Source organism: Durio zibethinus, chromosome 24 (genome assembly GCF_047325235.1).
Source record: "Durio zibethinus cultivar Kanyao isolate XHJ-2024 chromosome 24, ASM4732523v1, whole genome shotgun sequence".
NCBI lineage: Eukaryota > Viridiplantae > Streptophyta > Magnoliopsida > Malvales > Malvaceae > Durio > Durio zibethinus.
The window spans coordinates 18,583,332-18,609,175 of NC_143185.1; the positions used below are offsets into that span (position 1 = coordinate 18,583,332).

The following is a 25,844-nucleotide window of genomic DNA, read 5'->3' on the forward strand; positions in this document are numbered from 1 at the left end:
AAAATCAAAATTTAAACTTTTAACTCATGTTATAGTTTAATAATTTAACCATAAAACTATAAAATTTAAAGTATATCATAAATTACAAAGTTTAAAATATAAAGTTCATACAACAATTAATTAGACGTTAGAAATGAAATTACTTAACATTTTATTAAAATCATATTTTATATTTTAATAGTTGGAAATAATATTTATATTTTAATAAATATAATAAATAGTAACTAATAAATAATTATAAATAATTATTATAATTATTATTTATTAAAATATAATTATTAATCTTTATGTAATAAAGAAGAAATATCAATGTATAAAATTAATAAAAAGGAAATATTTATATTTATATGAAAATTTGTTAAAAGGAAATTAAAAGAATTTTTATATTTTTTATATGAATGTAGATTTTTTTATTACTTTTATATATATACATATTCTTTTATTAATTATTTTTTATCATGATCAAATAATTAATAATTTTTATTAACATTTCATTTTTATTAATTTTATATATTATTAACTTTATAATTATTTTTAATTACGATATCAATTAATAAAACTTTTTGTTAGATCATTTTTTTTTTAAATTGCTTATTTTTACACATGTGTTGGTTTTTTTGTAATATTATTATTCACATATCTCAAAATAAATCAACATATCATTAATTTAAGGATAAATGGGTTTTGATAGTAAAAAATAAGAGTTGAGAAGCTTATCTAGATAAAATAGTAGTATAAGGGCTTAATTAAATTATTTTGAATACTTAAAGGTTTTTTTTTTATATTTTACCTAAATTTATTAGTTAGTATTGAATTAATTCGATTTAAAAAATCATTTGATTTACTTATTTATTATATAAATCATCATTTCATAATAATTTAAAGTGATTTAATTGTAAAATTGATCTAATTATAGAATCGAATCAATTTTAACATTGATTCATCTATTCAATCAATCGGACCGAGAGTTCGTTATAATTTTAATAACAATGTTCACCACTTATTTTTCATTAAAATTTTCATTATTTGTAATATATTTATAATTATTATTAACATACAAATAATAATAGAAATTTTAATCCCTATGTTGAAATTTATCATTATATCAAAATTAAATAATATTTAATATATTATGAGTACGTTTTCTTTTCTCCTCTTATCTTTTCATCAATTCTGGCTGCCAACAACCGATCTGGACCTAAAAACACCTTGATCCGGCTCAAAAAGCTGTTTAATCTTGCCAGAAGGTTATAACTAAGAATCTCCTATTTTCTCGTAAATTTATGCCTTTTCATTTAAATATTTTCCTGAAAACAAAATAAGTGTTAACTGTTATGACAACCTTAATTTTTTTTAACTAACAAAAAAAAAATCAACATTTTCTATTAACAAAAAAAGAAGGCATTAATAATCAAATTTAAAATAATTAGCCAAAATTCATACAAAAATCAATCTAATTCTCTTATTTGGCATATAGCTGCGGCAAATTATTTGGATTTCTTAGTTTTTCAAACGTTTCAAGCAACCTGAACTTGGCATCGATTCTGGACTTGGCTTGCACACAATTCTGAAAAAATAAATCAATACAAATACAGTTTTTCATGGTGTTGGAGCTTTGCAGCATGCGTCAAAGACATCATCCAAAAGGTGCATGATCACCAGTTCCTTCATCTTTTCGCGCATATAACAGTTGTTTACCTTTGAAGACAAACATCCCTCCCTCATAAAACCAACGAGAGAAATTGGTTCACTTTGAAACAACTTCAAATCAATTTAAGGACATGGTAATGTTAATGCACCATTTACAATTACTGGCTAAAACAAAATTAAGCAAACCTGTTGCAGGACACTACTTCTATCGTCAGGGATGGCCTCAATTGTGTAGTTTTTTACAGCTTTCTGCAACGCCTCAAACCTTGAAAACACCTTAATCTGCATAATTGCAATAAGTCGTCTTTTACTATCAGATAAAACAGAAATAAAAGTCTTGGAAAAAGCCAAAAAAAAAAAGAAAAAGAGAGAGAGAGAGTTACACTGGCTGTGTTCAGGAATGTACGGTCAAAACCATGATACAAGCCCAAAACATTAGATGCCTGAAGAGGAAAGTGTTTCAAGCTTCATGGTTAAAAACCATTAGTGGAAGAAATCTACAATCGGGGTCCATTGATCCTGGAATATTACCTTGTGGTCTGGATCAGCGTAAAGGCAGTCCATTGGAAATGGTAACTGAATCAATGTCAGTGAACCAACTTAGAATGATTAGCAAGGGCCCATGGGAATAATCAACAAAAATATATAAACAAAATTCTAGAGATCATGCCAAATTACGAATCATGATGGGTAGCAACGCTACTTCCAAATGCTTCAGTCACAATAGAATTGCGGCAGCTCATTTCTCTTCTCTTCAACTCTAAACTCTAGCTTCCTTTATATCGGTTCTTTATTTCATTAATCTAATGAAGTGAACTGAGGCCTTTGGATGAGGCAAGGGAAACAAACAATATACTCAAAGTAATGGGATCTCCAACTCCAACTTTGACATTCCACATATTTTGGTCTCAACATAGCCATTAAACAATGTAGAGACTCCTATCTAGTTTGCCCAATATTATTAGTTTTGACTCAAATATGTCATATCTTCTGATACACAAATTTGCCTCAAAAGTACAGGTTTAAGTCTGTAGGTATATGACCTAAGGAATCCTCACAATATCCCAACCTGATATCTAGGTGTTAAAAAAAATCAAGATTTTGATTTTTCGTTAAAACAAGAATTTGTTGCCAGAAAAACATAAAGGAATGTAAAAAGAAAGTACCCGTTCAGCCAGCATACATGCCTTGTTAGGAGTACGAACACCAATTGCAATTAGTTTTACTCCAACTGAGTCAAATCTTGCTTTTGATTCTTTCAACTCTAAAGCACGTTCCCAGCTTACAAGAAGAGGAAAAAAAAAGCAAGTAATAATAGATCATAATAGATTTCCACACAAAAAAAAAATTTCCACAAGCTGGTGGGTGCACAAGTGTTTAACAACAAGGGCATCCAAAATGGAGTAGAAGTGCAAAAACAGCAATTCCCTGAAGAAAAATGAAATTGATAGGCCAGGATTTGAACAAGTTTAGCAATGGCAACCATTTTAAATGCTTGTAAATTTGTAATATTTTACTTGGTTTTGGTCCCAAAGGTCTTTGAAATAGACAGGCTGCCCAGCAGCTGCGAAACTGTGAAAATGCTAACATCACCGAGGATGTCACCCATGTCTGCGCTGAATTGAGAGGCAGAGGCTCTTCCCACAAGCTGAGAGCTACCATTGCTGCTAGTGCAAAGCTTGGTTGGTTTTATTTTTATAGGAGAAAAAATTGAAAATTTTAATGAAGAAATTTGAGAAGGAAATATAAGAGAATCCAACGAAAAAAAGCATAGAAGTCGCACTGATTGCAGGTTTTGTGAAGGTGACGTGGCCATTCCTCTTTCTGTCCGTCTTTCAAGCACAATAGCGGCCGGAGATTTGCCGAGAAAAATAGCTGATTGTCACTATTTCTTTTTACTCCATTTATTATTTTGCACTACTAAAACATATTCCGTGCCAGGAGGAGTTTCTGGTTGTTGGTTCGGTAGTTGAAAAACGACCACATTTTCACAAGGTGGGCTTTGAATTGTTGTTTGATCATCAGCCTGCATTTGGGAGGGCTGGCCCAACTAGATTATTCCTTTTGTGTGGGCTTTGTATTGTTGATGGGCCTATTTTTAGAGCGAATAATCTAAAACATGATCCCAATAAAAGATGAAAAAATAATACGATTTAAAATTAAAAAAATTTATAAATAAATTTAATAAAATCAAAAAAATAAAATTTATATTTTCATGTGAATACGAATTATGATACATAATTTTTATATAAAAAATAATACGAATATATAAGTTATTAATAATTTATATTATACAAATTATCAAATTTACCTATTTTAAAGCTAGTTCAGCTTCCACCTCTTTTCCTCAAATATTTCTTCTTCTTTTTTTTTTTTGGATAAATAACATCTCTTCTTTTCATCTTGATCTTCTTGTTATAAGAACCTATAGATAAGTTTCCAAATGTAGTAGGTTTTATCCATCTTTATTTTTACTTGTTTTTTCACAAAATAAAAGGAATTATCATAATATTCATTCCATCTTTATAATGCCCTTTTGCTATTAAAAAAAAAAATTTTCAAACAATAAATTTAGATTAAAATCTATTTAAACTAAAAATTCAAAAATTCATACAATGTAAGATAACTAGTTATGTTATAGTTAGACAAAATTAAAATGTATTAACAGTCGTGTATAATTTAAAATTTTAATTTAAATCATTAATTTTTAATTTTTAAAAATATAAAAAATAAATAAACTAAAAAGGTAAATATATACCAAAAAATGCCATGATTAAAAACTTTAAAGGTAACCCTCATTTCCAAACATTGGCAGGTTCAAATTTAAATCCATTATTATCATCCAGCTGAACTACCTAAAAAGGACAAGAGATGTAGAATTCTTGCCTTTGTTTGATAATCAAGCCTGAAGATTATTGTTATGTTACGAAAAGCAATGGTGATGGTTTGACCCTGTCAAATAGGCATAATAAGTAAAAGGACCTGGGTCCTCTAATGCAGCCCCATAATCAAAACCTTTTCTACACTGGAAAAGATTGTACGAATGAGTTATGGCATATTAATATTTTTTTATTTAAATCATATTTATTTAATTATCCCGCATAATTTTTTTATAATAATATAATTTAAATAGAAGTGATAATAGGGAGATGAATTATTTTATAGAATCCTTTCTCTGATAAACATACCTATCCATCCTTCATGTCCACCCATTCATCTCCGTTGCTCTCCGTCTTTATCGAACTTTTGCCCTTCCATTCCTATGTCCATTTCTGACTTTTTATGTTTCTTTTTTTCTTTTTTTTGGGTCATTGCTCCCTAACTCACAAACAACCAATGCTTAAGCACTAAAAGAAAAAAAGAAATTAAAAAATTTCAACAAAATCATAGGCCTTTCACGAGAAACTCGTTTCGATTTCATTTAATTCTGGGTCACGTGATGCCTTTATGATGAACTTTATATGATATATATACATCAAATTATTACCTTCATGAAATATAATTTTCATTGCTTTGATTCCTTCTTTTTTGTCGTTCTTTCATATTAATTTTAGAAAAAAAAATGAAATTTTCATCTAAAAATTTTAAATGTGAAAATTTATTTTTCTTATATATATACATATATATATATCCTTTACACAAATATTCAAACACACCATAAATATTTAATTTATTTTAATTCGAAAAATTTCACAATTTTATTTAATATACTTATACTATGAATGAAGAGTTGAACCAACCATTAGTCCTTGCAAAAGAGATTTATATGAAGGGGGATCATGTGAATTCCATTCTCAATTTAAAAGCAACATTATACGCTTATAAGCAACAAGTTATCAAATTTGGAGCCCAAGAAGATTTTTTAGGTAATATTTAATTTTTGTGGGAAATATTTTATAAAATTTTTTTGATTACATACAATTAATATGAAAAAAATATTTTTAAATCATTTGAGAAAGAGAATTAAGTTCCCATGAAATCTAAAATCACTCTTGACCATGTTACTAAAAATACTATCTAACATGTTAATGGTCAGACAAGATTTCAATTTGAGAATTTTATATTCAAATAAAAAAATGAAAAAGATTGAATTTTTTATTATATAACTTAAAATCATACATATAAGAAAGATTTATTTGAAATTAAAATTGAAATTATCTGTCAATGTCACTTACCAATAATTGTTTATATGAATTGAATTTTAATTGTTAAAATTATATTTTATTAATAGATTATATAATTGTTGATATTTCAATTTATTTATTAAAAAAATTCTGACCTTATTATGAAAAAAAAAAATGCCCACATGTAGTCGAAATCAAATAATAATTTTTTTTTTTGTAAAGATAAACATACAAACTTATTCCAAGAAATGGATGATAAACAAACTTGTACAAATAAAAAAGAACCATAATAGAAACTTAACTTTACCTTTGGCAAGTTCATGAGGGTTTGAACTAATCTTTTTAAGAGTGTTAGGAAAGTTTTTTGATACATTTTTTTTAAATTCGATAATTTAAAATATAATACAATAATACATATGAATATGATAAAAATAAAAAATATGAAAATAACATAATTTAAAATTTTAATAAAAATTATATATATGTTTAATAAAATAAAAAATATATTTCATATTTTTATTTTAACTTAAGTTATAATATATTATTTTTATATAAAATATGATATAAATATATAAATTTTAATATTTTATATAAGAGAGACCAATTAATTTGCAAACTCCTTGGCTGATACTGGGTGTTTATAGAAACTCTGACTTTGTAATGTGATTATAGCTTGTTATTTATTTCTCAATAAAATTATTTTTTAATTAAAAAAAAATCTGTTCCGGTTCTTCATGTCAGCTGGACCACAATTTGTTGTTGAAGTTTCGATTATAGTGATTGATATTAGTTAAAAAGAATAAAGTTCTGTTCCTTTAAAAAGCTATACTTGAAAGTACGGTGGAATGAATAGTAAGCAGGTCAAGTTGGGAAGTGAAAATTTATTTTATTTGATAATAATATTAAAGTAACAACGAAGTGTACGTTTCTGAAAATACCAGTATATTTTGCATGCTCACCACTTTTTTTTTTTTTTTTTTTTGCAATTAGAAACTTTTTTTTCAAAAAAAAAAAAAAAACAGCTAGAGAAATTCAATTGCATTTGAAACTTGATTGTCCACTTCAATCTCAGATCTCTGATATTCTATTATGGGCAAATGATAGGTACAATATATATTATATTGATACAATAAAATATGTCTTTTAAAAAAATTTAAAATTAAATAGAATTATAACATCTTTGATCATAATAAAACAATTAAAATTTTAAAATAAAAGACAAAAAATCAATGAAACTGAAAAACAAAACCAAAAAAAAAAAAAGAAATAAAGAAAGTGGGGTAAAAGTAATTAGACAATAGCAAATCAGTTTAGAAAAAAAACAAGTAGTAATATTATATTAATTTTTTACTTAATATTTTCTAAAATATATCATCCTTATTAATATTGTTGATAAGACACCATTTCATACCCAGAAAAATCTTTATAAAGTTGGGACATGCAAGAACCAAAGAACAATCTCAAAAGTTATCCTATTAAGTTTAGGTAGGAAGTAGTAAAGTTTATGGGGCTTGAGGCTTGAAAATGCAAATCCATTTCATCGAAGAGATTTGGGGTTAAGGAAGAAGGGAAAATAATTAGATTTAATAATTTAATATATGATATAGTAATATAATATAATAATAAAATTTTAAATTTTAATAAACATTATATTTAAATTTAATAAAATAAAAATATATATTTTATATTTTTATGTAGATGTAATTTATAATACATTATTTTTATATAAAATATAATATAAATATATAAATTAATGATACTTTTAAAATACACAAATTGACATGTGTAGGAGGGTAAGGAGGAAAGGGCATCTTCGGGATGGGGTTACGTGGCAAGTACCTCTTTGTTCATGCAACCACACGCCACTGGACTCTGGTAAACCCCAGATTTTAAATCAAAGGGACACCTGCCCTTCCACTAAAGGACAAGATACCTATTAAAAGAAAAGTCCCCCAAAGAAATTATATAACAAGCAAATATAATAGAATTCGAATTTTTTAAAGTAAAATTTTAATTTTAAATTTTATAAATAAAATTTAATTTTTTAAATAGAATTCCATTCAATTTGATTTTTGATTAATCAAGATTTAAAATAATTATTGAATATCAAAAAAATTTTAAATAAAAAAATGTATAATCTTGAACTGACATTAATGCCCTTTTACAACCCATTTCAAAAGTCGCAACTTCCAACCCAACCCGTTCCTGCCATCCAACTAAAATTTAAGTCCATTTAAAAAGATGTTTGAAACTTTCAATTCGACTAACATATTAATTCTTTTAAGTACTAAACAAAATTCTCTTTCTGTTATAAAAAAGGAAAAGTACTCAAACAAAACCATGGTTGTCTTTTTTGCTATAATTTCCATTAAAAAATTAAAGCATCAATAAATTCCTAGATAAATCATTTAGTATATAATTGACAATAATTAAAATAATAAAACATATTGAATTTTATAATTATATTTAACCTTCATAGCTAATGTTTTTGTTTAATTATATATCGGTTAAGAGAATTAAATTTTTAGATTTAGAGAAAATTAAAATATTTAAAGGTAAATCATGAAAAAAAAATATAAGTAATAAAAATAATATAATGATTAAGAAATTAGATAAAAAATAATTATTGATAAAATTGAATAGCACAAAAAATTTAAATTACAATTTAAGTTAATTATTTTATTTAATTTTTCATACAATCGAATCTAAAATATCTTATATAAAATTTAATGTGTTGTTGTTGTTGTTGAATTTAAATAAAATTTTATAATTTTATTGCATTTAAGTAAGTCTTTAATATTTAATTTATATTTAAATAAAATTTTAATTTTTAATTAGTATCCAGTTAAATCTTTAATTTTTTTATTTATATTTTAATAAGTTGTTAACATAAATTATTTTTATTGAAATAAGAGTTTATTCGTATAAAAGTTAAAGTATAAAAATTTATTTGGATATAATAAAGATACAAAAATTTATTTTAAGAAATAGAATAGTTTAAGAAATATTTTAGTATTTTATGCTTGAAGAATCCTAATATTAGTATTTTTTTTTTTTTGGGCTAATTTAGCATACACATGAATATAAATAAATTTAAAAGGAAAGAAGAGAAAATATAGAATATCTTGCCATTTACAATAAAGGGTAATAATATATATTTTTTTGGTTTGAAGGGTAAAATCTTAATATAAATAAAGAGAAAGGGAGAAATTTGGTTTGAAATTAAATTTTTAATATTTTTTTAAAACGTTTTTAATCATTAAATCAAAAGCTTAGGGACAAAAAAGATAATAATATTAAAACATGTAATCATGTCTCGAAAGAAATATATTTTGATTAATACTTTTTATTTCAAAGTTTGGATAGATGAGATTAATATGATTTAATAGTGAACATACACTAAATTACGTTTAGATTTCATTACTTTGTCATTGAGAAATGATTTTTTTTATAAAAAAATTACTGTTTGAAATAAAAAAAATATTAATGTTAGAATTTAAATTTTATTAAATATCGTCTTTTAAAATAAATACATAAATCAATTAATAAATTTCTTAAAATTTGATAAGCAACACAAAGTAAATTAGCTGGTCATTTTACCTCCATTTTTGTCATCCTAGTAAGAATCAACATCAGAAGATCCAAAAAAAAAAAACAATAATAATAAATAAATAGAAAAATCTAAAGTATCCTCCCCCTAGAACAAGGAGAATTTTACTAGAAAAAAACATAGATAAATATGTGCTAACATGTCTGGGATTTGGAGAGTGTTTGATGCTTGGTACAGTAGCCTCCCTCTCAGTTTCAACTCTTTCTCTCTTTCTCTCTCCGATTATTTCTTGTTTTTCCGTCACAAAGATGACTAAAAATCAGCTCTGAACAATGAAACATAACCCACACGCATACATAAAAAACATCCTTTAAGATGCGCCTCTCTTTCTCTTTCTTCAAACACTTGCTATTCAAAGCTTCAACTTTGAACTCTTCATTGTCATCAACTCATGCTTTTTAGAGGCAGTTTGGATTGGTTTTGTCTCCAATATGAATTTTGAGGTACTGGGTTTGGAGGGTATTGTGGGCCCTAATAATGGAGCTCTATCTCAAACTCAACCTCCTTCAACTCCTCTCCTCTCAGCTGAGACCAAGCCTAAGCTTGTTGGATCTGGGTTTACCATGCAAGAAAGATCTTTTGACTCAGCTGAAGATCACTGGAAAGGTTCTAAGTTACCAAGAACTGATGATTTGTTAACCCCAAACACAATGCCATTGCAACAAGGCACTCCCTTGTTGAGATCTAATTCTTTGGTCTCGGCTGACACTCGTCAACAGGAGTATATACTAAGCTTCTCTTCACTCAAATCTGAAGTTCCTTCTATCAGCAAAGATGGTGGCTTTTTGGAGAGAATTACACAAAACAATAGCTTTTCTTACCATCAGCATACATCCTCTATGTATACTAGAAATGCAGGTAAAATTTTCTTTTTGTGTATTGTGTTTTGAGACGCTTTTATTTTTGGGTCAAAAATTGGTACTTTTGCGTTTTGTTTTGGTTTCTCATTTTACTAAGATGGGGTTTTGGGAAATGTGACTTAAGGTATGAGATTTAGGCACATTCTTTGTGCGGAAAATGGGGTTGCTTGAATTGTCAAATAGATTTATTTCTATATAAAGGTGAGGATCTTTTCATGGGCATTTACAAGAAATTTGAAGTTTTCGAGTCTTGTCAAGTAGGAATAAAAAAAGGGTGTTTTTTCCTCTTTCAAACTTGGTATTGTTACCATTGATTTTGGGGAAAACAATCCCAATATTTCTTGCTATTGGAGAAAGAAGGGGGAAAGGGTCATAAAAGGGTTGGAAGGAATCAGTAGTCTACGGGTATAAGACTTTTTTCTTGTCTTTTGTTGTTGTTCTTTACTTTTACTGTGGAAAATAGTTGGGAAAAAAGTTCATGGCATATGTGGCTTCAATTAATGTTCCAGGCAAGTTAACCCTTCGATGTCTTGTTTCAGGTTATGGTTCTGGAGGGTTCAATGCAAACATTCATGGACCTCTTACTGCGGTTAGAGGACCTTTTACTCCATCTCAGTGGATTGAGCTAGAACACCAGTCATTAATCTACAAGTACATCACTTTTAAGGTGCCTGTACCGTCAAATTTGCTCATCCCTCTCAAGAAGTCCCTCTACCCTTATGGCTTGTCCAGCTCATCCGCTGGATCTTTGCCTCCCAATTCATGTAAGTGTCTTCTCTTTCTTTTGAAATAGATACTTGAAAATAATAAATCTCCCGTAAGATATGATTGACTTAGATCCCTACTTTGTTATTAGTATGTTTTTAGTTTTCTATTTGGGCATTTTTTCAATTTTTGGAGGTGGCTGCTGGTGTTATTGTTTGGTGCATAAATGTGTTGAAAATGAACTTTTGTTCATTTGATGCTGGCAGGTGGTGTGTGTTAGATGGTAGAGTAAATTTTTAGAATTCCAAATATAGATGCTAGATTCTGTGTTACTTTGCTGCTGGAAACAGGGAATTTTGGATTTTGCAGTCATGTCTTATTGTTTGTACAGTATATCAAAATTTTCTGTTTATCTTTGGTAGAAAGTTTTCACCAAAACCAGGATATCACAAATTAAAAAAAAATTTTAGCTAAAAAGTAACACTTGGTTCGATGTTAAATCCTTCCTTTTCCTTCTTTATTTTTTGCTTGCTTGTCTTTATTATTGATCATTGGGTATTTTTTTTCCTGTTTTAAATATATATGTAGTGGGATGGGGCTCTTTCCATCTAGGGTACTCGGGCACCACTGATCCTGAGCCAGGGAGGTGTCGTCGAACAGATGGAAAGAAATGGCGCTGCTCCCGGGATGCTGTTGCTGACCAAAAGTATTGTGAAAGGCACATAAACAGGGGCCGCCATCGTTCAAGAAAGCCTGTGGAAGGTCAAACTGGCCATGCCGCCTCTGGGACCACTAATTCAAAGGTAGTGCAGAAGATAAGCAGTGGTGGTGCATCCAACAACCTCACAATTGCACCGCAGTACCAGTTTAAGAACTTGCAATCTGGTGCTGCTGACCCTTCTGCAGATGCCCTTGTTAACAGGTAAAAATATACTTTATGCATTTCAGATTGCTTTATTTGTTTACAGTCTTATTAGTAGTATTTAGGATGATATTGCTTTGAACAGTTTGTATACATATACTTTCGTTCCTTTCTCTTTACTTTAAGTAGACCCCATTATTTCATCTTTACTTTGGTGACAGTGACAACACATTGTAGTTGGGACTTAGGATTCTCTTTCTTGGAGCATTTCATTATTTCATTAGCACTCTGTTGCTAGGTAATTTGGTTAATTGGATATATTGTAGATTAAATCAAAATTAATTAGAGGCTTGGAGTTCCACATTTTTTTTCATTTTCCATGGATACTCTTTGAATCTGTAGTCATGTTTATTGTGGTTCCTTTTCCAATATTTCTACTATTTCCTTAGGTTGTTTCTAAAAAAAGAGGGTGTTCGTGGCAGAATACAAGAACCTCAGGGGCTGTCCATGATGTCTTCAGCCACCAACCTGAAATCGAGTGACTCTAAGTTTACCATTACAAAACAAGGTATTCCATTTGTAGAGTCCTCTCAATCAGATTGTGGACCTGTTGCCTCTGATTCTCTATTTAATCCATTGCATAGAAGCTCTTTCATGAATTATAAAGAGTATGGTCCGTTCTTAGACTTCACTGATCAAGGAACGCAAGACCAAAATCCACTTCGCCAATTTATAGATGGCTGGCCTAAGGATCAATCTTGTCGTTCTGTCATTACTTGGCCAGAGGAGTTAAAATCAGACTGGACCCAACTCTCGATGTCTATTCCTATGGGATCTTCAGAGTTCTCGTCATCCTCATCCTCACCGGCACAAGAGAAACTTGCGTTTTCACCTCTTAGGTTATCTCGGGAGCTTGGTCCAATCCAAATGAACTTGGGAGTGAACGGTGACGTTAATGACCAGCACCAAAAGCAAGCTAACTGGATTCCGATATCGTGGGGAAGTTCAATGGGAGGTCCTTTAGGAGAGGTCCTAACCAACATCACCAGCAATGTGCGTGGCTGCAAGAACACATCACCACTTGGCCTCTTATCTGATGGCTGGGGTGGTAGCCCACAGTTGAGATCTTCGCCAACAGGTGTCCTGCAGAAGGCACCTTTTGTTTCACTTTCAAATAGCAGTTCAGGGAGCAGTCCAATAGCTGAGAACAAGAAGCCCTATGATGGTGCCAGCCTTTGCGATGATGTGCTTGGCTCAGCTCTTATAAGTTCTGCCTCAATTCCATTATAATCAGAAGCTAATAATTTAAGCTAGTAAAGAACAAACTGTGGAAGAAACCTGAGTCTGTTGCAGGGTCATTATAAGATGCTTGAAGAACTTATGTTTGTCTAATTAATTTTATTTCTTCTCTGTTCTCTTGAACTTATTGTTCTTTAAATTTTACCAATTAGGAACCCGGCCATATCCAATTTAATAGATATTGGACATTCTGGCTCATGTTGATTTGTCGGTATACGAGTGCATCTATAGATTGTGAATTGAAGTGATTTATGATCTGATTAATTGTCTTGTATTGTAATGGATTTTGGCCTTTGCAATGTTGTTCGAAACTGCAGCTTTTCCCTTTTCAATTATTGGCAGTGAACTTTACATTCTTGGAGGTCTGAAGAACAACAACAATGCGGGCTAGGTTAAGGTTGTGTGCAGGCTAGCTGGACCCTATTAACAGGGAAAATGTGGTCAAGGCTGCTCAATGATAGTGCTGAAACTTCCATCATCATAATATATGGATAACTTCCAAAAAACATATTGATCAATTACTCTGTTGGGCCATTATGTGGCAGACCTACTCCCATCCTTTCCAGTTGGCAGATTGCTAACATAATTGAGATCACAGAGGATCAGGATGGAGTTTCCTGGACTCCAGGCAGGAGGCACATTTGTGGCCTGCCCATCCGGCAGACCAAGCAACTGCTCCCCACTGAGCTAATTGGCCCATTGGTTCAGATTGGCAGCTGCTGACCCTGGCTTGAGCTTAAGTCATGATAAATTAAAACATGGGACCGATTCTGAAATAAACATTTGGTGTTGGGTCCAATAATTGGGGTTGAAGATGAACCCCTAGAATATCCGAAAGAATTTAATATGATTGAAACAAAAATCCAACAATAGTAAGAAAAAAACTTGTACTATTGTATGTTATGCCCTACCCTACCATAGTCTTTGCTTTTATTGCTGGCCAGAGTAACCTTTGTAACGTACAGGGAAAATGTAAAGTGGGTTGTTAATCCCAAATTCACTGGTCGGCAACAATAAATTTTTAGGAATGAGTCACAATGGAGATATATTTTTTGGAATGTCGGATTTTGTGGCAGCAGACTGTAGTCGCCAATGAGAGTGGAACTTTGAAGAGAAATACCGAAAACTGAAAAATGTACAGAATGAAACTGCTTTTCTGCTTTTTCAAGTTTCAGTCTCTCAGCAAACATTCGAGATTCTGTAAAACAAATATCCTTTTGTCTGCTGCCTGTTTCAAAACAAATCTTAATATTGAAACAGCTTTGTAACCTAAACGTAAGCAAAATTTCCTGCAAGATTATATGATTAACAGTGATTTTTTACTCCGATAAAAAAAGGTAACTGAACTTGGCTGGTTTTCTGCAGTAGATAGCTGGATCCGAGCTTGATTGTTGGTACTTGGTACAGAGATGAGTCGGTTGCCATGTGATATACATGCCGCATATTTCACATCAAATCGTGGCTAAACAGCTAAATCCATGGTCCCAAATCCTAGGCCTGAAAAAAGTAAGGAGGAGGACCCCTCTATTCCTGTGTAGTGTGGAGTGCATATTGTTAGCTTTGCAGGGCAGTGACAACCAGGAGTGAAAGCAACTGCTGGAGTATACACAGGATCCCTGGAAATGGCAGAAACACAGGGGTTCATAGTTAATCATCCTGGAAACGGGCAAGCAAAGTAGAAAAATGTTTGACCATTTTTTTTTCTCTCCGGTTCAAGCAAGAATGTCTCCAATAACTGACCTTCACCTAAGGTTTCTTGTATCTGTATGCAAACCAATCAACGAAAGGAAACTGCCAAAATCAAAATGTTGGCTCTTTCTCTTTTGCCTTTCCAAAAGAAATTTCTATGTTTCAGAGTACTGCTTGCTCGTACTTCAATTTGATGGCCTTCATGGCTGTCTTGGATATGTCGCTAGGCAAATAGTTAAATCAACACAATGTTAATCCCAAGTTAAGACTCATACTCATCAAAGTCCAAACTACAAACGCAACGCTTGAAACTTTCCTCTAACTACAAATTCATTGAAGTGTGAAACTCAACCTCACTTGTAGTTTCTTACCAACGAGATTTCTCCAAGTCAAATGACAGGGCAAGACTGAGTTTATCAGCCAGGAAATTCCAGGGTCAGTTCAACGTTAAGATGCCTAAAACACTTATCGAACAAAATTAACACTTAATTTTGATGTTAATTTCAGCCTTCAAAATTCAATATCAATTAAAAGAACAAATATAAACTGAAAATTTGATAGTAGTACAAAATAAAATAAAAAACTGAAAAAGAGGAAATAAAAAAGGGAGTGGAGGAGCTCAGATTCTATGGGTGTGATAAGAGGTCTGTCAGGCCCAATTTGAGCAATCAGAACGAGGAATTATTTTTATAATCATCGCTATCTCCATATTTCCCCCTTAATTTTTCCAAAACAAAACCAAATAAATCATTAAAAAGAGAAAAAGTTAGACTTGGACACGCACAAACGCCGTCATCAGAGAGCTGTTTGGGCATTAAATCAAAAGAATTTAAGAAAAAAAAATCAAATCGGAATAGAGAAACGCTAATCTGTCACCATTGCCCTAATTCATAACAAGTATTCTACGAACTAAATTCCTAATGGAAAAAAAACCAAAGAGATAAGGAGAACACAGAAGAAAACGGAGAGGTGCCAAGGGGGGAAGAATTGCTATTGCATTTTATATCTCCCAAAACCCTAATTCTTAGCCTTTTTTAGGGTTTTGTGTAAAAGACGGTGCTTTTGTTTGTCTTCAGGGTCGGGGAATTCTGGGCCCTAGGCCCAATAGTTATATTCAAGTCTTAAGCTCCACCCAGGCCTGATTGATAGCGGGGTCCAAGTTTATCAACATGATAAATTAAGTTTATCAACACGATGATGAAATTTCATCTGACCTGACTTTATTTTGTTTATATTCAGTTTAAATTTCAATATATATATATATATAAGCAACTGAAAATAGTTGATTTTAATACAGAAAAATGAGTCATAGAGAGGTTAATTCACAAGGTATATACCCTTTTCTTGGGAGGACAAGCCAGGGGTATCCAAGTCCAAGGTCACCATAAAGATCAGTGCCCTATTGATATAGGGTCATATGCCCTTAACCAAAACACTTACTCCTGATGCTGGTGGCTCGTCGACCAAGACTGGTTCATGACAAGAAATTTCCTCCTCCACCTCCACGCTCGATACAGCTGCCTCCAAAGAGGAGCAGTTCCGTGAAAGGCTTAAGGCGGTGGCTGGAAGATCCTTTTCTTGCGGCTTATGAAGAATAAACCAAAAGTGGGGGAAACAATAAGCGCATCATGTTTGATCACCTAAACTAGATTTTAGTATCAGCAAAAAGCATTGCAACCGCTTGGAAAAGAACATGGATCCCCATTAATGTTATGGCACAAACAAATTTATAAGATAGCATTCTTTTCCAAAATACATTTATGTGTCATCATTATTGAAGGATGGAATTTCGGTCTTACAAATGTTCTAATAGAAAGTGAGATTGTCTTCATCCTGATTGTTGACAGTTGAAGACTTTTCATTTTTCAGCAGAGCAAGTCTTTTCAGCATCCTCATGTGATTCTAAGCCTTATTCATCCTCCATTGCCATCATTCAATGCCTAATCGCTTTCAAGTTTCGAAAGCTACAATGGTTTATGGCTTACTGCAAGCAGGCCAGCCAATAACTAAATCTCTGAAGTTATAACAAAAGCAACGGCCTGAATAAATTCTTCAGGCAACTGCTTCATAAGGTTTATTGTATTATTAGTTTACTCTTTTCCACCCAGTAACATGTTTGATCTGTGGCAAACGCAACCAACACTTCTGGATTAACAGGGGAATTGGCAAAGATATTTTAATGGTTGATCTTTTATGGGATCGGAAAGATGATCTTTGTTAAAGACTCTTTTTTTCAATATTTAATGGTTGATCAAGAAGTCATCATGACCACAAGCAAACTAATCCACCAGGGCAGGGTTTTTTGAGTGGCATTGGTTAGTGAAGATAGTGCAAAGATCTCACGCCGATGAAAGTACAACGAATTAAATCATGTTTTGGGTGCTCCAAATACTAATGGATAAATGTTTAATTCTCTATCCTAGAAAGCATTTCCTGTTCATCCATGGTCGACTTTAGCAACATTTTTACAGCTTAAAAAAAGGTTCGAACAACTCCAGAAGATTTTCAACAAAATTCGAGCCACGCGGTGAGAAAACCCAACTTAGGAAATAACATTCATATCAGAAATCAGATTGAGAATTCTGCGCCATCAATTCATGGGGAAAGCAATTTTGTACTTCTCTACTTCAGCCATAGCTTTTATGATAAAGTGAAGTACTTAAAAATCAATCTGGAATAGAAAATGAGATCATAAATTTAAACTTTAATAAATCTTTTAAATATCATTTTATAAAAATAATTATATGAATAAGTGAATTAAGTTTCAAATTTAAACAATTGAATCCTGTTTGAAGAAAAGAAATCAAAGTGAGTATACTGTTTTATGCAATTAAATATAAAAAATATAAGTTTTTGAAGGGCTGTTAACTCAAAATTTTGCTAGCTTGGATCCATAACATTGCCTCCAAATGTTAGTAAAACTGCTAGTAAAAACTTGAACCTTATATACATTGGAAAGAAAGAGGACCCATACCTAGATCAGGACTTTGATAAATGGTATACCAATACTTTGCTCTAATCGTTAGTTTCATACCACTTTCAAGTGATAAAAATCTGTCCTAGCTACTGCTAATTATACTAAGGGTCTATTTGAATAAATAATGAAATTAATTTTGATAAAATTAAAAATAATAATTATTATTATTATAAATTAAAAAAAATTATTATAATTATAATTAAAAATTTTATATTAAATGAATTTGATACGGTGAATTTAATTGCACCATATTAAAAATTCATTGGAATCCAACCCCACATTAAAAAGGCCTATCAATCATGAATTCGTGCTTATATTTCTAATTAAATTATCAACGAGCGTGACAATTCTAAAGGTAGCATCAAAGGAATAATATATATATATATATATATATATATATATATATATACTTGGCATGAAAATCAAGTTGTGGGTCTTCAATAACTTGTTAGTGAAGAAAGGAAGAGACAACCTTACATGCTTTTTTTCAAGTAGGGCATGCTTGTCTTTTTCTTTGGTTCCAGTGTAATAATCTGTACCTAACCCCAACGATTGTAACCCACTCAACCTTTTTGCTTTGAAAGGATCTCTGGCTGCATCCAACCTCGGTCCATTCACTCCTGTGCTTCCAGTTGGTTTCCATGCTACGACCAGGAGCTTTACATGTAACTATACCAATTTCTTTGTTAAATATATTTTTTTCGTATTTGTTATTGTTCTCGTTTCATATTCTTTGCCTTCATTTAATTTTTAGAAAAATTTAAATTTAATTTTTTATATTAAAAAATTATTTTTTTATAAAATTGATACTTCATAATTCTCAATATAAAAAATAAAAAAATTAAAATCATTTAGTAATAAAAAAAATTTTAAACTCCTTTCAGTGTCTGTTTAATTTAAAGTATAGAGCTGTTTTTATTGTTTTGATGTACCGAAAAGAAAATATTCTTTGTCTGTAATGGAGTGGAGTTCATTGGGACAATCTTTTTTGTTTTGTTGTGTGATTTAATTACGAAGAAATGCTCCATTTAAATGAACTTTTTGTCAATTCTTGATTGGCCAAGCTTTTCTTTTTGAAAACTTTAGATGGAATCTTATGTCAAACCGCAAAAGCCTAAACTTTATAAGGCCACTGCTTTACTGATGATTTCGGTATCTCGCATTTCATTTGTATGCCCTATCAAGTTAATCAACAGTCACAATTATTGGAAGGACAGAATTATCCTTCAATGATCTTTGATTATAATATCATTATTATGATTGAATTAAGGGCATTTTAGGGGCTTTCGCATATATATCTCTCCTAATTCAATTGAATCATAAATAATTAATTAAATTTAAAATTATAGTATAGAGTAAAATGCAAAATGGGAGAGCTTAAAACTTGGACGGCTTCTCAATGCTAAAAACAAGAAGGAAACAACAAAAACAACTTTATTAAAACCAAACATCACTAACCCTTCTTACACTACAGGCTTCTGGTTTCTCAAAACAAACCATTTCCTTTTCATCATCCCTGTTTGCAAAAATATTAATTTACCTGAAAAAAAAAACGCACCATTTTTCTTTCTCTGATACCTTTATAATTTACAGAAAGAGATGAGAGAGATAGAGAAATAAGATCAGCTAGGGCTAAATTTGTTGTCATATGAGAGGATTTTAATGATGCCATTCTTGTAAGTTTAAGAATATGTAAATATTTAAGTGATTAATGGTGGGATTTGTTCAGACATGATAGCAACGTTATTGCATGGCCATGCAGATGAAAACTGCTGCAGTTGCTTGAATAACAAAATTTGACGTAGGTCTGATAGTTTTTGTCGGAGCATACTATATTCAGAGTGGAGCCGACGGTTGTCTGTCCTTACACGGTGACAGTGGTACCAAACGAACCTCAACCTGTTGGTCAGTTCTCGGTTCTCAATTCTAAACTGGTTCACCTCGTTCCTTAAGTTTTCTAAATGCTTCTGTTTACGCATCCGTGACCTCCTGGCTGATTCCCGGTTCGATATCATGCGTCTCCTCTTTCGTTCGTCGATGATGGGAACAGGTTGGTTTGGTTCAACCAAACCGGATGAGTTCGAGTTGGTTTGATTTTGGTTTAGTTCATCTGAACCGGACGCCGATATTACGGGCCCTATAGACGGGGAATTGGAAAAAAAATCCGAGCAATCCCACGGCGTGAAGCCGCTTTCGAAAGCCGGAAATAGATCGCTGTCAAGTATCGAATCGGAGAAAAAAGTAGTCGGAACAGTCGACAACATGGCTTTACTAATAATAATAAAATAAAAAAAAAGAAAGGAAAACCAAAAGCTTCTAAACATATAAGGAAAGGCAGGAAGGAGGAGAAAAGGGAAGAAATGCAGCTAAAGGGGCTCATATTTATGGACAAAATTGAGAAGTACTGTGGGCTCGATCAAGAGAATTTTGATATAAATATCCTACAGTAACAAAATTTGATATGCTGTATATTTATATCATATTTATTTTTTTGGATATTAAATATATAAAATATAAAAATTGTTATTTTATAATTTACGTAAACATATTAAAAATAAAATTTTTAATTTGTTAAATTTACATAACTTTTATTCATATTTTAATTATATTATATTATTTTTATATTGTATTAATTTATTATAATTTAAAATTATCAAAATTAATAAAAATTAACTTTTGAATCAAGTTGGCGAGGGTTTTATCAATGATACATTTTAGAAAGAAAAAAAAATAGGGGTGACATATGAGGCAATAGGTCTTTCTCTTCTTTTTTTTTTCTTAGTCACTAAGAACCAAAATGCATGATGTGGAAACATGGTACACGTGGTGGATTATGATAGGGGAACGTGCAAGGAGCCAATAGTTTGAGAGAATGCTGACGTGGAGCACGATATGGGTGGGGGCTCTTGGATAATTGAACCGGGGATGGCCTATATTGGGTCGTTATCAGCACTAAACCGGTCTCTGATTAATCGAAAGGGAAAGCTCAACTCAACAGGTTTTAAAACTAGATATCAATATGAATGAAGTTTTACTTTGCTTTTTAAATTAAAAATTATTTATATATAAAAAATCATAGAAAAGGTTAAAATTTTTTTAACTGTGGTATTAACAAAGTTAACGCTATGTCACTCACAATTAACAAAATATTTCAAATTTTGACTTTTTATTTTGATAATATTTAACTGTTCTAAATCTTATTTGAGTTTAAATTTAAATAAAAGAAAATTTATTTTTAAACAAATAAATATAAATACTATCTTACTGTCAATGGGTATTTCGTATTAATTGATAAAAAAGAGATTTTAAATTATTTTTTAAGAAAAAAAACATAAAATTTTTTTCCAAATTATTCGTCCAATCTTTACACTTTTCTTTCAATAATAATTAGTTTAATCTTTGAGAAAATAATTAATATAATTTCTCAAGATATATTTTAAAACATTTTCTCATATTCTCCAGGCATTTTAGAACGTTATTTTGACTCAATAAATTTTCTAATCAATTTAATTTGTATAGAAAAAAAAGTTCTTTGCGTTATTAGATTTCTTACACGAAGGTGCAAGCTTGATTACTTACGTTCCATTGGATGTGGAAAAAAGCAGTGACTGAGAGACAAAGAAGAAAGGGATTCTATAATTGAGATGTATTCCAAAAATATGAACAGGGTTGCCAACCGATTGAAAAAGGGCATGGAAGGTGAAAGGGGGGGTCTAAATATTATTAATAATGTAATTCAAGACGAAAAAAAAAAGTAAAATAATAAAATTTTTTTGAAATTTTATTATATTCAAATAAATATTTGATCTTTAATTTACATCAAAATAAATTATTATATTTTAATTTGTATTCAAATTAAATTATTATATTTTAATTTATATATAAATAAATTATAAATATAAATGAAAATTTTATTTAAATATAATAAAAATATAATAATTTATTTTAAGAAATAAATACTTTTAAAGCTTTTTTAATATTTTGATAAAAAAGTGGTACCTTTTGCTTTTGCTTAGGGTCATTCTTGATGGCGGCAGTTGAAAGAAGACAGCCCTTGAACATTTCCATCACGTGGGAAATTTTAGGTACACATATTCCAGATACAATGAGCGAGAAACTTTACACACATATCTAAGATATTCCATTTTAAGTTTCTCTTTTTTTTTTTTTTTGTCTTTGTAGACATTTAATTTGATTCAAATTCAAATCAATTAAATTTGATTTAAATGAGTAAATTTATTTTATTTTATTTTATTTTGTTTTATAATATATTTATATTTTTTGTATTTTTATATTTATTATTTATATATATATTTTATTATAATTTATTTGTTAATATATATATATACTTTATTATTATTTATCTATTATTATTACTATTTATCTATTAATTAATATATTATCTTTATTTTATTTTATTTTATTTTCTCTTTTCTTCCTTCTTTTTTTTACTTATTCGATTGAAATTAGAATTAGGATAAAAACTAAAGTTTTACCGTGAATTTAAGATTCAATTAGAGTCCAGATTGAATTCAAAGATTAAATCTCAATCCAAAAAAGAATTGTGATTGATCAAAAACTCTTCTGATTAATCCTTATAAATAGATGCTGGAACAAACACATAAAAGGCACATTAACAGAGAAAATAAACACTGAAAGAGAAGTAGAGCATAAAAGAAGAAAAAAATGTGTTCAGAAAGGTCATAAGCAATTTTAGAAATTTTTTAGAAATTTTAGAGAATTTTAGGCGATTTTTTTTTTAAATTTCTGAAAAATTTTTAGATTTCAATTGAATTTTTCTGCGAAGTTTGAATTTTTTGGTGAATTTTTCGACACCGTTTGAGTTTTTCGACCAGTTACCAAGTTTTCGACAACTATTTCCAAAAATCGATCTAGAAATCGATCAATTTTTCGACGAATTTCTGACAAAAAACTTAGATTTCAGTGATATTTTTCAGAATATGATGAGATTCAACTAGAGTTCTTCGTTTGGGTAGAGAGAAAATGAGGAAAGGAAGGGAAGAGAGAGAGAGAGAATGGGAGATCTACTGAAAAACAAAAATTATAGCCTTTTATACCTGCTTAAAACGACGTCATTTTAGTGTTACTATTCTCAGAGGATCCGTGCGTTTTGAAATCGGACAACCCGACTTGAACGTCTATCCGCGTTTAACCCGCGTGTGATCCGAGTACGAGCTGTTTTCGAAATCGAGTCGAGTTTAGCCGCATCTCCGAACCGTTTTTTTTTCTCAAATCAAGTCCAACCGAACTGCTAAGCAAAACCATTTCAAGGTTTTATTTATTTATTTATTATTATTATTATTATATATTGATTAGATTAAAATTATTTATTGATTAAGACTGTTATCTTTCCTTACACGGTGACAGTGGTACCAAACGAACCTCAACCTGTTGGTCAGTTCTCGGTTCTCAATACTAAACCGGTTCACCTCGTTCCTTAAGTTTTCTAAATGCTTCTGTTTACGCATCCGTGACCTCCTGGCTGATTCCCGGTTCGGCATCATGCGTCTCCTCTTTCGCTCGTCGATGATGGGAACAGGTGGGTTTGGTTCAACCAAACCGGATGAGTTCGAGTTGGTTTGATTTTGGTTTAGTTCATCTGAACCGGACGCCGATATTACGGGCCCTATAGACGGGGAATTGGAAAAAAAATCCGAGCAATCCTACGACGTGAAGCCGCTTTCGAAAGCCGGAAATAGATCTTTGTCAAGCATCGAATCGGAGAAAAAAATAGTCGGAACATTCGACAACATGGCTTTACTAAGAATAATAATAATAATAAAAAAGAAAGGGAAACCAAAAGCTTCTAAACATATAAGGAAAGGCAGGAAGGAGTAGAAAAGGGCAGAAATACGGCTAAAGGGGCTCATATTTATGGACAAATTTGAGAAGTACTGTGGGCTCGATCATGAGAATTTTGATATAAATATCCTACAGTAAAAAATTTGATATGTTGTATATTTATATCATATTTATTTTTTTATATTAAATATATAAAATATAAAAATTATTATTTTGTAATTTATATAAACATATTAAAAATAAAATAAATTTTTTAATTTGTTAAATTGACATAACTTTTATTCACATTTTAATTATATTATATTATTTTTATATCGTATTAATTTATTATAATTTAAAATTATCAAAATTAATAAAAATTAACTTTTGAATCAAGTTGCCGAGGGTTTTATCAATGATACAATTTAGAAAGAAAAAAAAATAGGGGTGACATATGAGGCAATAGGTCTTTCTCTTTTTTTGTTTTTTCTTAGTCAGTAAGAACCAAAATGCATGATGTGGAAACATGGTACACGTGGTGGATTATGATAGGGGAAAGTGCAAGGAGCCAATAGTTTGAGAGAATGCTGACGTGGACACGATATGGGTGGGGGCTCTTGGATAGTTGAACCGGGGATGGTCTATGTTGGGTCGTTATCAGCACTAAACCGGTCTCTGATTAATCGAAAGGGGAAGCTCAACTCAACAGGTTTTAAAACTAGATATCAATATGAATGAAGTTTTACTTTGCTTTTTAAATTAAAAATTATTTATATATAAAAAATCATAGAAAAGGTTAAAATTTTTTTAACTGTGGTATTAACAAAGTTAACGCTATGTCACTCACAATTAACAAAATATTTCAAGTTTTGACTTTTTATTTTGATAATATTTAACTGTTTTAAATCTGATTTGAGTTTAAATTTAAATAAAATAAAATTTATTTTTAAACAAATAAATATAAATACTATCTTACTGTCAATGGGTATTTCGTATTAATTGAAAAAAAAAAAAGAGATTTTAAATTATTTTTTAAGAAAAAAATACATAAATTTTTTTTCCAAATTATTTGACCAAACTTTACACTTTTCTTTCAATAATAATTAGTTTAGTCTTTGAGAAAATAATTAATATAATTTCTCAAGATGTATTTTAAAACATTTTCTCATATTCTCCAGGCATTTTAGAACGTTTTTTTTACTCAATAAATTTTCTAATCAATTTAATTTGTATAGAAAAAAAATTATTTGCGGTATTAGGTGTAGACACAGATTTTGTCCAGATCTAATAATAATAATAATAATAATAATGATAATAATAATAAAATATATATTTTAAAAAATAATTATTAATTTTATAAAAAAAAAAAAAACAAAAAAAGATAAATAAAAAACGGTAGAAAGTAGGGCGGCTGATGCTTGGCACCAGCCACCCTGCAGCCACCACTAGCTGCCCACGCTCACCAGCCTACAGCTATCTTATAGCCATCACCTGTTCCTTTTTTGAACTCCTTAAAAACCCCAAACTTCTTTCCCTTGGCTCTCTCGGACCCCTTCTTTCGAAAGCTCTCTCAGACATCCCTTCTCGAAAACCTTTGGACAGATATTCGAAACCTCCAGTCATACTGCTCACAACACCTTCTCAGACACCCAAACACACAAAAAAAAAACCTTCAACCCATACCAACCACGAAAACAGAAACATAAAAATAAAAATAAAAATAAAAAAATAATAGTCCTCTCTGTAGGGAGGAACCTCAGCGTCGAGCTCTCTGTAAAAACAAAGAAAATATATCAGTTTTAGTCTAAAAAAAAGAAAAAGAAAAAGAGAAAAGGCAGAAAACTTCAAGTCCCGATCTACGACGATCGAGGTCGTTTCTAGCGAAAAAAAAGCCAGATCTGGAAAAAGGGCATTGAAGAGAGTTGTCAAAATAATTTTTGTATTTTTCGACGATTGAAAACCACTGGCAGCGATCGTCGACGGTGACCCAAGCTGCTGTCGGCACAGTGGTCCTACAACTAGACTGCGAGTGCCCTAGAGCTCTCTTTACCTTCTTTTTTTTGAAATAGGAGAAATATGACCAAAATTTTTTTTTTTTTGGTTTTATATAGAAGGTTACAGTCCAAAACGACGTTGTTTCGGTCAAGGAGGATCAGCGCATTGACCCGGATCCAACCCGGGATCCTGGCAACCCGACCCTTTGACTTGTTCTTCTAACAGCTGCTGATTGGTCCAATTGAATCGATCTGAATTGGATTGAACTGTA

The 25,844-nt window shown here is 30.6% G+C and overlaps 2 protein-coding genes, 1 long non-coding RNA gene, 1 other non-coding gene and 1 pseudogene across 6 annotated transcripts; 1 reads left to right on the forward strand and 4 right to left on the reverse strand.

Moving 5' to 3' along the window:
• Positions 1-1,508: 1,508 nt before the first annotated feature.
• On the reverse strand, positions 1,509-3,577 carry LOC111316172 (uncharacterized; annotated as a pseudogene). The gene is made up of 7 exons (XR_016333286.1): positions 3,168-3,577; positions 3,020-3,078; positions 2,817-2,931; positions 2,182-2,226; positions 2,034-2,093; positions 1,837-1,932; positions 1,509-1,720 (listed from the first exon to the last, which is right to left on the reverse strand). The product of XR_016333286.1 is annotated as an uncharacterized LOC111316172 (transcript).
• A 5,894-nt stretch (positions 3,578-9,471) lies between these two features.
• Positions 9,472-13,440, forward strand: LOC111316173 (growth-regulating factor 1-like). Of its 2 annotated transcripts, none has more exons than XM_022918186.2 (4): positions 9,472-10,242; positions 10,784-11,008; positions 11,538-11,871; positions 12,261-13,439. In XM_022918186.2, the coding sequence occupies exons 1-4, from the start codon at positions 9,816-9,818 to the stop codon at positions 13,099-13,101; spliced, it is 1,827 nt and encodes a 608-aa protein (XP_022773921.1). In that variant the 5' UTR covers positions 9,472-9,815; the 3' UTR covers positions 13,102-13,439. The 2 variants fall into 2 exon arrangements, with proteins under 2 accessions (XP_022773921.1, XP_089609953.1); XM_089753827.1 differs by having other exon boundaries at positions 9,474-10,242; positions 12,294-13,440.
• A 643-nt stretch (positions 13,441-14,083) lies between these two features.
• LOC149512009 (uncharacterized) lies at positions 14,084-15,654 on the reverse strand. Its single transcript, XR_016333322.1, has 3 exons — positions 15,171-15,654; positions 14,851-15,022; positions 14,084-14,726 (listed from the first exon to the last, which is right to left on the reverse strand). It is a non-coding gene; the product is annotated as an uncharacterized LOC149512009 (long non-coding RNA).
• LOC149512010 (small nucleolar RNA snoR8a) lies at positions 15,414-15,505 on the reverse strand. Its single transcript, XR_016333450.1, has one exon. It is a non-coding gene; the product is annotated as a small nucleolar RNA snoR8a (small nucleolar RNA).
• A 3,538-nt stretch (positions 15,655-19,192) lies between the features above and the next one.
• Positions 19,193-20,158, reverse strand: LOC111316174 (uncharacterized). Its single transcript, XM_022918187.2, has one exon. It carries the CDS (start codon positions 20,098-20,100, stop codon positions 19,477-19,479), a length of 624 nt encoding a protein of 207 aa, XP_022773922.2. The 5' UTR covers positions 20,101-20,158; the 3' UTR covers positions 19,193-19,476.
• Positions 20,159-25,844: the final 5,686 nt, after the last annotated feature.

Coding starts and splice junctions, on each gene's coding strand:
- LOC111316173 (XM_022918186.2), top strand. CDS start 9,816: ATGAATTTTGAGGTACTGGGTTTGGAGGGTATTGTGGGCCCTAATAAT. Junction 10,243..10,783: donor TATGTATACTAGAAATGCAG/GTAAAATTTTCT, acceptor GTCTTGTTTCAG/GTTATGGTTCTGGAGGGTTC. Junction 11,872..12,260: donor GCAGATGCCCTTGTTAACAG/GTAAAAATATAC, acceptor CTATTTCCTTAG/GTTGTTTCTAAAAAAAGAGG.
- LOC111316174 (XM_022918187.2), bottom strand. CDS start 20,100: ATGTTTAGAAGCTTTTGGTTTTCCTTTCTTTTTTTTTATTTTATTATT.